The 16,172-nt window shown below is 46.4% G+C and overlaps 1 protein-coding gene across 1 annotated transcript in view; it reads right to left on the bottom strand.

The window, feature by feature from the left end:
• Positions 1-16,172, bottom strand: part of MEI1 (meiotic double-stranded break formation protein 1) — a 53,560-nt gene that overhangs the window by 32,363 nt on the left and 5,025 nt on the right. The window contains exons 4-11 of the mRNA XM_037513459.1: positions 13,092-13,165; positions 11,780-11,885; positions 11,084-11,287; positions 8,974-9,104; positions 5,149-5,263; positions 4,208-4,324; positions 3,276-3,375; positions 3,063-3,197 (exon numbers count right to left, since the gene is read on the bottom strand). Coding sequence (XP_037369356.1) covers positions 3,063-3,197; positions 3,276-3,375; positions 4,208-4,324; positions 5,149-5,263; positions 8,974-9,104; positions 11,084-11,287; positions 11,780-11,885; positions 13,092-13,165 — 982 coding nt within the window. The remainder of the gene's footprint in view (positions 1-3,062; positions 3,198-3,275; positions 3,376-4,207; positions 4,325-5,148; positions 5,264-8,973; positions 9,105-11,083; positions 11,288-11,779; positions 11,886-13,091; positions 13,166-16,172) is intronic.

Below are 16,172 nucleotides of genomic sequence, written 5' to 3' on the forward strand. Positions count from 1 at the left end.
CACAGAGCCAGCTTTCCATGCGTGACTGCATCGCTCTATGTCCAAATCCCCCTCTTGTCATAAGGGAACCAGCCACTGGACTAAAAGCCCATGTCACGTGACTTAGCTTAACTTGACTCTATCTACAAAGTCCTATTTCCAAATAAGTTCATGTTCATGGGTTCAGGTGGACACGAGTTTTAGAGAGATGCTGTTCAACCAAGAGCAGCTGCTAAAAAGAAACCTCTGCTGACCTTCGCCCCTGGGTCTTTCCTGAGTGCTGAGAGCAGGTACTCACTTAACTACATAGAGTTAGGGCTTGATTCCCGCTTTATTATTCATTTCTAGAAGCTTGAGGCTTCTATCCTACACTGACCACAGGCCTTGATTCCACCATCTGCACATTTTTTTTCAGCCATTCTCACTCCTCATTCCTCCTTCCAAGTGTGCTTCCCAGAGATCCTTTGAACTACTTCAGCTCAGAGGGACCGCCTCAGGACACATTCTGGGAAATTAAAGTCAAGTGAAGTCGTCTAAGGATGTCCACTGCCCATCACGCTCCACAGTCCTGACCCACCTAGCTTTCTGGATTCTCCATGTGCTGCACTGGGTACTCCCTGCACATCACCAGGCTGTGCCCTCGCGATCCCCAGAGTTTCCCACCCACATGTTGTGGCTAACCCTGGTCCTTCTACAAATCTAAATCTAGCTCATTCTCACTGCACAGTAAACTACCACCTCCTGCCTAAAAGGAGCGGCCAGCCCCCTTAACACTGTCTCTCACAAGACTCACAATCTGCATGGATGGCTCGGTGGACACTGCTCTGACTCTATGCCTTTGTCACCCTGTTGGTTTACTCATCTCACTTTCACTCGAGTTCACCCCAGATACAGAGATTCAAATCCTGGAAAGGACAAAGGGAGGAAAGAGGCAGACTGAAGCCATTGTAATGTAAATGTTATTTTTTGTTTCAATTTTTAGAATCAACCTAGAGTCAAACCGCAAACTTAAATAAGGCTGTAGAAGAGACTATAAATATGAACAACCCTACAATTAAAATGAAAGACACAGCTAACTGACACTGAGATGTGGGAGGCAGTAAGGAGAAGGGAGAGAAAGCACTGGGGTGCTAACCTAGTCAGTCATCCACGTGGAGCATCAAGAGAGACTGCTTCAAATTGAGGGAACAAGAAACTACAACTTTTAATACATTCTTTGGTTTAAAGATATGAAACACGGGCCTCCCCAGTGGCGCAGCAGTTGAGCGCTGGGTTGCGAAGCTGCCCGCAGCCTCTGCAGCGCCAGTTCGATCCCCGGCTGCTCCCCGGCCACCGGAGGAGGGTCCCGCATGGCGCGCAGACCTCTCCTGCCACGCCCACTGCTCCCCTCAGCAGTGTATTTCGTCGCTCTGCCTGTTTTGTTCCCCGCTCTGGTGAATTCTCTCACCCTCCCGTGCTTCTGACTGTACCCAGTGCTTGTATAAATAAACAAATCTTTAAAAAAAAAAAGAAGAAGAAGAAGAAATGGAAATGTGATCACACAAGCAGTTTGCCAGAGTGATGTAGTCACAAGCCAGACACCTGAAGCACCAGGAGCTGGAGGAGGCAAGGAAGGATCCCCCTAGAGCCTGCAGTGAGGGGCAGGCCTGCACATACCTTGGCTACAGCCCCATCATGGCGACGTCTGACTTCTGGTCTCCGTAACAGTGAGAGAATAAATACCTGTTGTTTTAAGCCACCAAGCTGGTGGTAACTTTTCCATGTGACAATAGGAAACCAATACATGCTAGAACTATAGAGCTGAAACTCAGGGAGTAGCTGACAGCATTCAAGGAGAAAGGCCATGAGACAACCAAGAGACATAACAAAAAGACTAAAAGAAAAAGATTGGTTACAGATTTGTTTAAACACAGCTGGACCCTCAGCTTCCTCTTCCACTCCATACAGCAAAGCCATGACCTTCCCAAAAGTCTGGCAGAAGCCCAGCGCTCTAATCCAAAGAAGGTAAAACACAGGGTTTCCAGTTGTTCCGACAGAAGCCTGTACTGAAAACCACTGTGGGGTTAGTGAGGTTTACATAGGAATGTTGAGAGGCCCAGAACTCTTGTCTGCTCCAGGCAGGAGACTGGAGTGTGCCCTCTGGAAACCTGAGCAGCCTGAGAGATCTCAACATGCTGGCATCTGGGTTTACCTCAAGGGAAATGCCCAGGCAGCTCCTCCTCCCTGAAGCCCACAGCTGACAAGTGCCCCTCACACACAGCACCTCCCATGGACCCTGTAGTTCTGAGGAATAAGAAGGTAGCCAGAGTAATAACGTGTGAAAGTAAGCTTCTGAAATGCAAGAATATGAAATAAAAAAAAAACACAAAGGAGACTATGGAGGAAAATGAATACTTCAGTAAAATGCTCCTCAGAGAGAAAAAAATCACATCAGTAAAATAAACACAGAACAAAATGCTATTTTTAAAAACATGTAGAGAACGGGAAAGACCTCATTCAAATTAAAAATATGAAAGCAGAATTGAAACAACAGAAGGGTTGAAAGATACAGTCAAGAAAATTCCCAGAAGCTAGTGCAAAGTGACAAAAGGATGAAAAAAAATCAGAAAACAAAGAAAATTAGATGACCAATCCAGGATGTCCAACATCCAAATGGCAGTTCCAGAAAGAAAGAACAGAGAAAAAAGAGCAGCAGAAAGTACAAATTGAAGGGCCTCCCTGGTGGCACAGGTGGTTGAGCGCTGCACTGTGAAGCTGTCCACAGCCTCTGGGTTTGATCCCGGCCGGCCAGGGAGATTCCCACATGGTTAAGCAGGCCTCTGTCTCGCCCACCGTTCGCCTCAGCAGTGTATTTCTTCAGTCTGCCTGTTGTTTCCCACTCTGCCTCCGGTGAATCCTCTCACCCTCCCACGCATCTAGCCTATACCCCAGTTCTCATATAAAAATAAATAAATCTAAAAAAAAAAAAGTACAAATTCAAAAACATTCCCCACCTAAAGAAGCAGCACCCCGGAGGCTGGCCTGGCCTCGACTGGGTCTCAGGCACACACAGGGGCAGGGAAGTCCAGCCGGTCTGGTCTCACCTCAGAAAAGCAGAGACGGCCTTCATCGCCTCAGCAGCCACCTCCAGCACGGGGCTGCCCACCGCCTCCTGGAGGGTGTGGCAAGCATCTCGGCACATGGCTGAGCTTGTGAACAGCCTGATCTCCTCTGGCTGCCTGAGAAGTGGCGGACAAGGAATGAGAGCATGAAGTCCCACCGGTCCCGACAAGCCCACTGTTCACTGCTGTGCTCACCGAGTCAGGATCTCAGCAAACAGCAGCAGGCCCTGCTTGTGCAGCTCCGTGTTGTTTGTGCTCAGGCTTCTCTGCAGACTCCTCACCACCGACTCAATCCCTACATCAAGGACACGGGAGATCAGAGATCAGCACCAGGCAGTTCCTTCACCGCCCGCCCAGCAGAGATGAGAGGCTTTGGATGGCACCTATCGGCTGGAAGTCCCCATGGAGACTGGTAGGACCAGACCGTAAGATCTTTCAGGACAGGACCTTATTGGATTCATCTCTGTCTCCCTGAAACCAGCACCAGCCCCAGGAGAGGCCGTGGCACACAGTATTTAGTGAGAGCTACTGACCTACCTGTGTCTTCTCCCCTAGGTACATCCCTATTCTTCCTAGAAGAGTCAAGTCAAGACCTCCAGGCTCCAGGAAGCTGCGCTGATCCACGCATGCAGAGCTGTGAGTCTCCCTGAGCCCTTGAGACTCCTATCCTTGCCTCTAGCAGAGCTCTTATCAGCTTGGTTCTATCCTGGGCAGGGACCATGTTACAAACGTCTCTAAATCTCCAGGCCTCAGCCAGGCGTCTGGCATAGAAAGGGAATGTGAAATAAAATGAATGACTGGATGTGCCTGGTCTAAATATCCAGATGTGATATAAAAAGTCCAAGACAGGAAAAGTATCAACAAGAAGACACAAAAAGAAATGATTTCAAGAAACTCTGAAAGGGTGACTCAGCAAAACCACTGGCTAGAGTGATGTCTGGGGCACAGGAGAGGACTGACCGCAAGGCAGTCACAGCTTGCTCATGGAATCTAGGCTGATGGATGGAGATGACCTGACATTCCCCCATCACTGCTCTGCCACCCAACTCCAGAGCGCTGTCCCCTGCTCTCCACCGCCCGCCCCCACCCCCCGCCCCACCAAGAGTTGTGTCACTCCTACTACCAACCGTACACCGTGTGGCACTTGGAAAAGAAGAGTGGCTCTTCCGCCAGAAGTATCAAGCAGTTGTAACTGGACCAGACAAGCACTTCACTGACAGAGGACAGACGCTCAAAGAGGAACTCTGGGGGGAGAGGGGAAGTAACACTGAATGGCGGCGGTGTGATCAGGGCTCAGTAGCTGATGCCAGGGTCGTGGATGGACTCAGCGTCTCACTCCTGTTGCTTTATCTGTTCACACACCCTCTCCATGAGACATGATCATTAATTCACAGAAACACCTGGAAAGTGCCCTCAGGATTACCAACCTGTCTTCTTAACAGATGGGGAAACTGAGGCTCAGAGGGCGGTACTATTAGTGGCAGAGTTGGGACTGGAACTCAGGCCTCTAATTCTTAGGATGGCTAGCAGCATGACCCAGAGCAAAGAGCTTTTAGAGTCTGAGAGACCTGACTTTGTCGCCTTCTCTGCCAGGGACGGGCCTTGTCAACTTTAAGCGGTTATTTCCCTTCTCTGATCCTCAACTTCCTTACCCAGAAAGCTGCAAAGATCAGCACCTGATGGGGCAACATTTACAAGGCACCTCAGGACGTTACTTCCTGGCTCATAACAAGAAAACACTGGTTCTCTTTGCCTTCTGGTCTATAGAGCTTTCCACCACCCCCACTAGGTGTTTCTTCCTAGATGGTGCAATGAATGACAGAGAGCAGTAGCAGAGCAGTAACAAAAAGGTCACAGGAAGAAATATGTGGCAGGAGGATTCAGACTCTAATGAGACCTACCTCCTAGAATCTGTCTAGTACAATTGAACCTGCCACCAACCCACCCACCCCCGAGTTCATGTTATCAAAGAACCCCCAACAGGACCGTGTTGCTGCTGCTGCCATGCCCCAGGGGTCTCCAGTCAGAACTCTGGGGTCCTCAGAGGAGAAGTTCTGAGGGGCCCTACCTGGAATGTCAGCATGGATGAAGGCCGGAGCATGCCTGGCTGGAGAGTGGACCAGGGCCGCAGTGATGCAGTGAGCGCTGGCCACCTGCAGAGTCTCGTCTCTCGAGAGAAGCAGCTGGAGAAACAGGCAGCCAAGAAGTGCCAAGCCACACCACTGACAGGACCAGAGGGAAGTAGCCCGGGTGCCTCAGGACGGGATCCCCGTTTGCTCTGCATTCTCCTAAGCTACACATTGCAAGGATGGTGCTGAGGGAGAGCAGGTAGGGAGTATGGAGAGCGGTCTCTGAACAGCAGCAGGTGAAGAGTGCAGAAGAGCTAAGGGAGCAGGCCTGTGTGTCATCTTCAGAAGTCTGCCTGCAGGGCTGACCACTGACTGGGTTGGAGAGGTTGGGTTTTGGGAGGGTTCCTGCCACTCCCAGAACTGGTAGCGTGGCCGCTGTCACTGCACTGTATATATCTGCCACGTAGTTTCAGTTAAACACCTGCTCTCTTTCGGGGGAGGCTGGAATGTTAGTGTGTACCAGGCAGAGGGTGCCTATGTGACCAGCCAGCCCCAATAAAAACCCTGGGCACTGACACTGAGTTCTGAGACTAATGAGCTCCCTGCCTCACAACTCACTGCCAGAGGAGTAAGGGGCCTCCTGCGCAACTCTGCTGGGAGGGGCTCTGGAAAGCATGAGCCTTGCTTCTCTGGGCTCAGGCCATACCTTGTCCTTTACTAATTTGCTTTACATTCATTCACCATTCACCACAGCCACCGGTATGACGAAACACCTAGTCCTGTGGGTCCTCCTAGAAAATCACTGAGCCTGGGGGTGGTCCTGAGGGAGCCTCAACACACACACACACACACAAGGGAAGGAATTAAAGCCCATGGAGGTTAAGTTACTCCAGGCCACAGAGCTAATAAGTAGCAAAGTTAAGGCAGAAACCCAGGTCAGCCAAGTCCAAACCTAGGTGTCTTCCCAAAACGAAGATGCCTTCCCCAACCAAATTTTTGATCAGGTTACACCTTACTCAAAACATTTCAATGTATTTCCACTGTTTTAGGAAAAACATTCAAACTCCTACTGGACTCCACAGCTATTAGGAGTCCTTATAGCACCTTCAGGAAACAAGAAAGAGTTCACTGAAACCACAGATTTTAAGTGTGGTAGAAACTGACTTTTTGGGGAAAATGCCCAGTAGAATAATTATCACCGGAAAAAGGAAAGTGTGTCTGGTTTTAAAGCTTCAAAGGTAAAGAAGCAAGTCACACCCATTGTCTGGTATGGGTATGCACCTGAGAACTGTAAGCTTAACGTCACCTCAGCCATATTAGCTGACACACAGACAGCCTTTCTGTTAACATTTAAAAGAGCTTTTAGATATATTACTCTTTGCCATCTCTTTTAGAAAAGAAATGACATAGTGTATTTCAAGATGCTATTGGTGTCAGGAAAACCATTATTTCATGTACCACTAAAAAACAAAGAATTAAGAACAACAATACATCAATGACGGTAAGATGTCTCCCAATTTCAGACCTGTTACACATGAAAAAAAGTGCCTTAGAAAAATATATTTAACCACTAAGCAAAAACAGTGATTCTTGGTTTAAAATGCATATTCCTTACACTGTTGAGAAACATTTCACCTCTCTTCTCCCATCAGAAGCAAAATTAATTATAAAAATATCTATTAGGGCCTCCCTGGTGGTGCAAGGGGTTAAGCACCGCACTATGAAGCAATCCGCAGCCTCTGCAGCACGAGCTCGATCCCCGGGCAGTCAGGGAGCAGCCCACAGGGCGCAGCAGACCTCTCCTGTCTCGTCCGCTGCTCCCTCAGCAGTGTGCTTCAGTTGGTCTGCCTGTTCTGTCCCCCACTCTGTCTCTGGTGAATCCTCTCACCCCCCGCATCTCTGGCATCTACCCCAGCTCTTGTATGCATAAATAAATAAATCTTTTTTAAAAATCTATTAAAAATTCTAATACACTATTTAATTTCTAGTCTCATTTTAGGCCACTTTCCTTCACCTCCCACCCACCCTCCAGTACCTTTAGTTTCCATCTGTTTCTGGAACATACAAGCATTTCCCTAACTCTAATCTTTACTTACTGTTCCCTGTGCCTAAGATGTTCTACTGCCCTCTCCTCATCTCACTTGCTTGTTTGCTTGATTTATTTTCAGCTTTATTTAAACTGAACGATCACTGCTTATTACCGGCTTCTCCAAGTACAAGCTTAAATAGCAGCCCTTCAGAGAAGTCTGCCTGACCACTCAGCCTGGGGTTGGCTTCCTCCCCATCTCATCTCCTCGTTATTTCCTTTGTAGCACTTAGCACAATCTAGACTTACTTTGCTTTTCCATTTATTTATTATCTGTCTTCCCTCTCTAGACAAGAAACGCGTCTGCTTACACACCATGATACTCCCAGCGCCCAACACTGTAACATGTCACATTGTGCCAGTAAACAAATCAATACTGTAACAGCAAGAACACAAACACTGAAAATATATTCTAAGGGACCTGAAATTTGGGAGAATAAGTTGATCATTAGCCAAAATCAGGAATAACATTAGAGTCTGGCAGTTATAAAAATGCCTGGATGGAAATACAAGGACATAGGCTGATCTTATCTTTATTTGACATTTTGTTCATCGTGGATTTTTTATATTTTTTAATTGCATAAACATATTGTTTATTTTGATAGCAAAATTTTTAGCATTCCCTTAAATCTGCACCTAAGGCAAGTGCCCCACTCACCTCATTCCAGGCCCAACTTTGCTGGTTACCATAATTAAAAAAAAAAAAAACCTCATCATCCAAAATCACCAGTGGAAGAACAGTCCTCATATGGATGGGAGCAGGGCTTCTAAGCCAAGATTTCTGTTCTGCAAAAGTCCTCTCCCCCAGGAAGCACTCTCTAACCTCTCTCCCTGTTCCCATCATGCTGCCTGGCGAGCTGTGAGGACTTGTGATTCTGTGCCCCTGCTGAGTGAAGGATGGAATTTCTAAATATACCCTACCATGGCAGCAGAGAAACAAACATAGAAAGAAACTTGAATGAGAGTTTCTGGTTCTGAGACTCAGAGCTCAATCTTCAGATTTCATACCCCCAGAGTAGAACATTCCAGAGGCATCCCAGGGAAACAAGGAGGAGTAGCTTGCTCTGGCTCTTTAATACCTACTTTGCCTATCCCCAATTGTGCCCTTCCCATTCATGAGCAGGCTCCTCCTTCCACCAGAAGGACCCCCACAACCTGGGCTGTCAATCCCGCCAACAGATGAGGATAAGTAACTCTGCCCAGCCCTGTACTGAACACTGAGGAGACTCAGGTGTTGCCCTAAAGAAGCTCCCAGTTTATCACCCACAATATGGTGAGGTAAGCATTGACAGCGGGGCATGTCTACCCAAAGGACCCAGGGTGCCAGGGAGCCCTACAGTCCTTGAAGGCTGACTCAGTTCAACAGACAAAGGAGAAGGGAAAGGCTCTGCAGGTAAAGGGGAAGAGCATTTGCACGGCACAAAGACAGACGACCCAGCATATGCAGGACCAGGGAGAAGCTACATATGGCTAAAGCAGAGTTATGGGGTGCAAGAGACTTGTGAGGCTGAAGGGATAAGCAGGGTCAAGATAAAGAGAGTACTAGGTACCAAGCTGAGAAGCTTGAATTTTAACCCTAAAATAATGAGGCAGCTTTCTTTCTGTTGCTGCATGTAATCTCCATGCTCAGATGTGAAGGAGTGATGGATGAGGACAAGTGATGGATGAGGAGTGATGGATGAGGCACTCGGGTGCCCCTGTTACTGGACCTGAAAACCAGGAATCACAATAAAACTACCTTTTTGAGCACCAAGGGCAGTGAGGTCTCTCCTGGTGGCCCCTCCACACCGTCAGCACTCTCCACCTGCACAGCCCTGTCCATGATCATGGACACAAAGAGATCATACTTCAGCAGCTGCCTCAGCAAACCTAGGAAACAAAGAGGTTAGGAAGCCAGATAAGAGAACAGACACCAGAGTGTGCCCAGGGTCCCACTCAGACATCCTCTAGAAATTTGTTTTTTTCAGTACAATGCAATTTTTTTATAAATGAACACAAATAATCTCAGAAGTTAAAAAGGTGATACTAACAGTACCGAATACAGTTTTTTTGTTTCTCTTCCAACTCGGGGTTTTTGTTTTAATTACAAAGATGAGAAGTCACTTTTATAACTTAAAAACAATTATTAAAACTATACTAGTACTTTCATAAACAATACCAAAAAATGAGACAACCATGTGCACTGATAGACCTGCATGTCAGTTATGCCAGATCCCACTACAGGGAATTCCCAGCACGACCTCACTCATCTGTGAGGACACAGAGCATTTCTTGTTTAGACAGCACATTCATCTGCTCGTCCGGCATGGTCAGCCTCCACTCCTTGACAGCTTGCTTCTGCTGGATTGTGCATGTCCAGCTGTCTGCTTTTTAGAGCAGACATTTACCTTCTTCAGCCACCGGCCACTGGAGGAGGACTAGGGTCATGGAGATGACTAATTCTACCCATTCTTTGGCAGGTGGGGCGGTGGGGGGGGGGGGCTCGTGGTGGCCCTCTTCCATAACCACAGCTGCAATCAGATGAGTTTCCATAGCCTCTCCTCATTTTGACATCTTGCTGAAGCAGAATTTTGAAAAATAAAATCATAAACTCAGCTATTCCCCAGAAGAAATGTTATCAAAGATAATTTCCATAGGAATTGGCACCAGCTGTCCAACACTGTCCATTTGTTTCTCATTCCCCACCTCTTTAGAAACTTCTTGTCTTCACAGATATTTCCAAGTATTTATTCTCAGGGACTATTTCCTTAATCTTTTTTTCAGATAGCTGGTTGTTAGTCTATAGAAATAATACTAATTTTGTATCCTGTAACTTCATTGAATTCATTTATTAAGTTTTTGATGGAGTCTTTAAGGTTTTTTATAACTAACCTGATGGCATCTGCAAAGAAAATTTTACTTCTTCCATCCTGATTTTCATGACTTTTCTTTCTTCTTCTTGCCTAACTGTTCCAGCTAGGACTTCCAGAACTTTGTAGAAAAGAATCCCACCCTTTTCTGTGAGACGTCCACAGCATTTACCACCCTAGACTCTAACTGTCCACATCTGCCTCCCACACTGGTGTATGAACTCCCCTAGAATACAGCTCGGTTTGATCATCCTCATGATGCCAGAGTCCAGCACAAGGCTTGGTCCAAAACAAACAGTCACTGCACGTTGCTGAATTGTTCATAAGAGCGCTCTTGGCCCAAACTGTGAAAAGAAGCTGTTGTCACCACAGACTATACTTTTCCCTGCAGCTCCTGCTGTGGAACAGGCCCACTTACTCCATGCAAATACAGTCACCCAGTCACCAATCACAGGGCCCACTTGCTCCATGCAAATACAAAAGCTCCCTGCTCAGAAGCATGATGGATCTTGTATACTTACATAGAGATATCGCAGAAGAGACTGAGAGGGGGCACCGGGACTGCTAAGGTACTTCAAACAATGAGCGTAGAAACCTGGATATTACCCTGGTGGCTGGACGGAACCATAGATGATTTTCCAAGTAGGAAAACTGACAGGATGTAGTGTACGTGTGGGGGGGGATTAACTTGGCAGCAAGTACAGGAGGCACCCGGAGAGGCAGCAAAGCCTGGAGGCGGGAAAGTGCCACCCCAATCTATCACCTCTTCTTCCAAAGGCAACATTCATAAGATGCCATACCAACTCCAGGCATGTGTCATATAATCTGTGCATCTTGTCTCCCAAACCCACGGCCTCTATCCTGGACAAAGAAGCACACTTCCTCACCATTACAGCAGCCAATATCTCAAGTCCTCGTAACATGATCTCCACTCCACAAAATCTCTACAAAATCCCATAGGCTCTCTCTTCCTCTCTTCTCTAAAGCTGCATATCTTACCCAAGCAGTTGATCTGTAGCTCCTTTGTCTGGGCACCATCCAGGGTAGAAAGAAAGAGGGAACACAGCTTCTCCCGAAAATGGCCCGAAAGCATCTCAGCTGCCACTGGTGAGGAGTACAGTTTCCCATAGAGGTAACAGGCAGAAGCTTGCACTCCCTCATTGGGGTATACTAAACCCCTCAACAGATGCTCCATCAGGTCACCTGTCCGGAAAACAACCAAAGGGCCAGGGGAAAATGTCAACTGCTGTATGAAACTCCAAACTATCACTTCAATGGGGTATTATATCCTACTATAATCCCCACAATACATGCTTCCTGGACATTTAACCAGAAGGTTTAAAAAAGTTAAGTGAGATATTTATTTGCATTTTACTGGTTTTTTTTTTTTTAAAAAGATGTTTCCATTCCAGAATTAATTTATTTCACCCAAAAGGAAGATTTAGAGTAGGTACTTAATTAGTTTGTGTTAAAAGAACTAATAGAAATAGCCCAAGACCAGAGTCAAGAAACTAAACTTTAAAAAAAAAAAAAAAAGAAACTAAACTTTTCCAAACTGGGCAACAGAAAGCACATTCTGCAGCTGGGGAAGCTAAAGCCCAGAGAAGGAAGCAATGACTCCCTGGTATGCACAGTGAGCGAACCACCCAGTGGCAGTGTGACAAACAGGTGAAAGGGCAGTGGCAGCTCACTCACCGTGCTCCATTACAAGCTTGTCTGCCAGAGCAGGGATGGCATCCACCAGCTTGCCAAGAAGGGTCAGGGTGGCCAGGCTGCCTCGCATAGAGGGCATGTTGCACAGCTACAGAGAGCGAACACACTCCACTCTATAAATCAGGTAGGGAGATCGCCCACCAAAATTCATCTTGCTGTAATCACATCAACACCTGCATTGTGCATGTCTCACCACAACCCATAGTCAGCCTCTTTAGCTCAGCATCCAATACCCCCGCTGGACTGAAATCCTAGGGGAAAGGACTGAGTCAATTCATCTCACAATCCATATCTCGGAATATGTCAAACTGAACTGAAATTAGCATATATGGCCTCCTATAGAGTCAGAAACTGATGGTGGTGAGGGTGGAGGATGAAAGTTCGAAATGTCATGAAGACAGAATGCTGGCTCGGGGCAAACATATACATATAAGTATTTATCATTATCGTTACTGTTACTATTAAACATTTTACCAGACACCAGTATCTAATTCGCAAACTAGCTGTAGTACTTTAGGCAAGACTCTTAACTATTCGGATGGGAAACAACAGTGCCATCCTCATAGCACAGGGTGGTTGGGAGGACTGAATGAGTTATTCATGCAAAACACCTAACAGAGTGCTTATCATATAAAGGGCTCAATAAGAGTTAAGTAGTACCATCATAATGATAAATATTGATATATATATATAAATTCAATCTGATAAATAACATGCAGAGTCATTATAACAAATATAATTTATAATCGCTATAATCATATAAACATATAATTATAATCCTAAATATTAAACATACTACAATATTAAAAATACTACTGTTTAATTGATCTCTTTCACTACACCGAAGACAAACAAAACATACCTACTCAGTGCTTACCTTAGATGCTGACAAAAGCAAATGACCTCAGTACAAAATAATGTGCACAATTCAAAACCAAATAAAAACACCAAACCAAGACACATAAATTACTCAACAGAAATGTGTACTGAGTGTAGGAGTACATAGAAAATAGGCCAAGCACAACAATGGCAAGAAGCTGGAACCTCATCACGGGGGGGGGGGGGGGCGGTGGGCACGCTTAGGCAAACAAAAAAGAGAAGGAAAGAAGCAGCAAAGCCAACTGGGCAGGATCAGAAGACCCGAACCAAACCAGGTGCTGCGATCAAGACTCTGACCTCAAATAAATCCCTTTTCTCTCTGGATTTCAATCTCCTCATCTTTTCGAAGAGTTAGCCCAGCTCTGGCATCTGAGGACTCTGGTGGGTACTCAAGAAGGCACCGCGACTTACTGACCTCTTTGTGGCACTCGTCCAGCAGGCAGTGGATGGTCTGCTCCAGCTTCAGCTGAGTTGTAAGCTGGACAAGGACTGAGCAGACACAAGAGCATTACTAACTAGAAGACAACCGCAGCCCAGAGACCACTTTCATGGCCCCTCTGCTCAGCCAGCAAAGAGCAGGGGTTGCTTGTGTTAGCTGGCATCAGTCTTCTGTCTCCCATTCAACTGTGTGCCCGTGCGAAAGAAAGAATTTTTGGCTTCTTCATTTTTTTACATCAGGTGTTCTCGACTAGGCTACACAACAGAATCACATAGGAAGCTTTAAAAATATACTAATACCCAAGTCCCACCCCCAGACCAATTAAATCAGAATCTCTAGAGAAGGCGCTGAAGCATCTGGGTATTTTAAAGTTCCCCCAAGTGGGCCTCCCCGGTGGCGCAGCGGTTGAGCGCTGGGTTGCGAAGCTGCCCGCGGCCTCTGCAGCGCCGGTTCGATCCCCGGCTGCTCCCCGGCCACCAGAGGAGGGTCCCACATGGCGCGCAGACCCCTCCTGCCACCCGCTGCTCCTCTCAGCAGTGTACTTCGGTCCCTCTGCCTGCTCTGCTCCCCGCTCTGGCTCTGGTGAATTCTCTCACCCTCCCGCGCTTCTGACTGTACCCAGTGCGTGTATAAACAAAAACAAACAAACAAACACATAAATAAAAACATGCCTCTATTAAAAAAAAAAAAAATTCAAAAAAAAAAATAAAGTTCCCCCAAGTAGTTCTGTTGTGAAGCCAAGGGTGAAAATTACTATTTTATCTCATCTCTACTCTTCCCTTGCCCAGTTTGTTATGTAGTCTTCATATGGGGGACAGAATTATGAGTGAGTTCCTATGAAATAATTGCCAGCATTACCTCTCCACCCGCACTCCACTACAATCATTTGTGATGCTTCTGCTGGTGTCTCTGAGAAGGGGTGGAGAGAGGCTCGCTCTAAAAGTGCTGAAAAAGCTGCAAGCTTGATTCAACTGCTGCAGCAGGAAGTTGCTGCCACTTCCAGGATAAAAAAGGAATTTTAGGAAGCAGAAAGGAAACAATGAGAAAGGAGCCTTGCAATCTCCGTCCAGGGCCCACCACCTCAGTGATGTTGGGGTCTGCTAAGGGTTCTGCAAGCTGTGCTGGCACCAAGAGGTAGATGGCTTTGGGATTACAGCCCCGCTTGAGGGGCCTGAAGAAAATGGACATCTCCCCATTCCTACCAGTGGTCACAACCTCAAGTAATACATTTATTCACCCAGATCACCAAGGCTGAGAGGTGGTCGGATATACACGCAGATCACGTTGACATGTGATATGACCTGTCACAGCTGCTAACACTTACTGCTCCTAACTGTGGCTGGATGTCATGACTTGGAGAGACAGAACGGGAAGGCTACTGACAGTCTTAGGGAAGAGGTATGTGGATGCACCTATCAGAACGGGCACACAGTGCCTCCAGAACATCTACTGTGTTGAAGGTTCTCAAGGTTCTCTGGCCCCACGCCCATGAACTTCACTGATCTTGCTCCACATTTCATTACCCAGAAGCAACGGGCCTAACAACAAAACACAGAATGGCCCATAAAGACTCAGTTATGGCACCCGCTGAAGGACACCATTCTGAGGACAGGGATCTTACTTTTCTGTAGTAATTTTCAAATCAATGACAAATGAACACAGTGCTGTCTTTCTCACCGTCAGAATACCAATTCAGGACACTGAAGGAAAAGTGGGAGTTATTCTTCTCACCACTACACTTAATAACCCACTTTTTAAAATTCTATCCCTACAATTTTGACCTTCTGGCTTAACAGTTTCAGTTGCCAAGGGAAGAACACTTCCGGGAGAGGACATAGTCAGTCTCATTCAATTAGAAACTGGGACTACCATTATGAACTCTTTATGCCATTGAACCAACAGGCAAAGAAAGAACATGAGTCTACTGCCTGGAGAGACTGATGTCAATAACAAGGGAGAAAGTAGCTGCTGCTAACAGAGCAAGGACTGTGTCTGGGCCCAGGGGTTCTCTAAAGCTCCTCTTATGAACCCCATGTCCAACGGTAAAAGGGGAAATTACAGTAAACAAGAAAAGGCAGCATCAGGCCTCCCTGGTGGCTCAAGGGGTTAACACCACGCTATGAAGCAGTCCACAGCCTCTGCAGCACAAGTTCAATCCCCAGCCGGCCAAGGAGCAACCCACATGGCACAGCAGACCTCTCCTTCCTCACCTGCTGCTCCCCTCAGCAGTGTATTTCAGTCTGCCTGTTCTGTTCCCCACTCTGTCTCTGGTGAATCTTCTCACCCCCCTGCATCTCTGGCCTGTACCCAAGGTCTTGTATACATAAATAAATAAATCTTTAAAAAAAAAAAAAAAGTAGAAGAAAAAAAAAAGAAAAGGCAACATCACTGAAGGTCCAGACCCTTCAGGAATGAAGACTAGGTCACACCATCAGGCAAAATCCCCAACCAGTTGACATAGTGGCTGAAGGCAAAGAATACAAAGAATGGGCAGTACAAGAAGGAAACTAAATATTAACCACAACTGTGTGACCAGCTAAAGAAATAAAGATTGTAATGAGAACGTCTGGGTTTATATATATTAATTCCTTTCTTCTCTTTTATTATTTGTATGAGTTTTGTTGGATATTACCTTTAAATTTTAGTCTTCCAGTACAGAATATTCAGATGGAGCTACAAATGAATCTAAAAATTAATTATCATGGCCCAGAGACGGACCAGTATGCCTGTGTCTCAAAGTGGATACAGTGAATATTGAACGCTGCATCTCCTTGATTGGCGACAGGGGACAGCTTTAGTTGTATGAAGGACACTGCATCTTGTGAGGCAAAAACAAAGCTGTTTTGTTGTTGGGTAGGAGTTCAAATATGTGTGGGCAAAAGGGGGTGTGTGGATATCGACCAGACAAAGGGGTGAAAAGCTAGTTATTACCCTACTGTCTCAGCTCCAAACTGATCTTTCTGTACTTTATGCAGGATGCTAGGGCTGAAACTCTACAAACCACATTTCTGATCTGCTAGCTGGCCCCCATTAGGCTCTGCCAATTATAGGCAAAAA

Source organism: Talpa occidentalis, unplaced genomic scaffold, assembly GCF_014898055.3.
Source record: "Talpa occidentalis isolate TD23 unplaced genomic scaffold, MPIMG_talOcc4v2.1 talOcc4.16, whole genome shotgun sequence".
In the NCBI taxonomy this organism is placed as follows: Eukaryota; Metazoa; Chordata; class Mammalia; order Eulipotyphla; family Talpidae; genus Talpa; species Talpa occidentalis.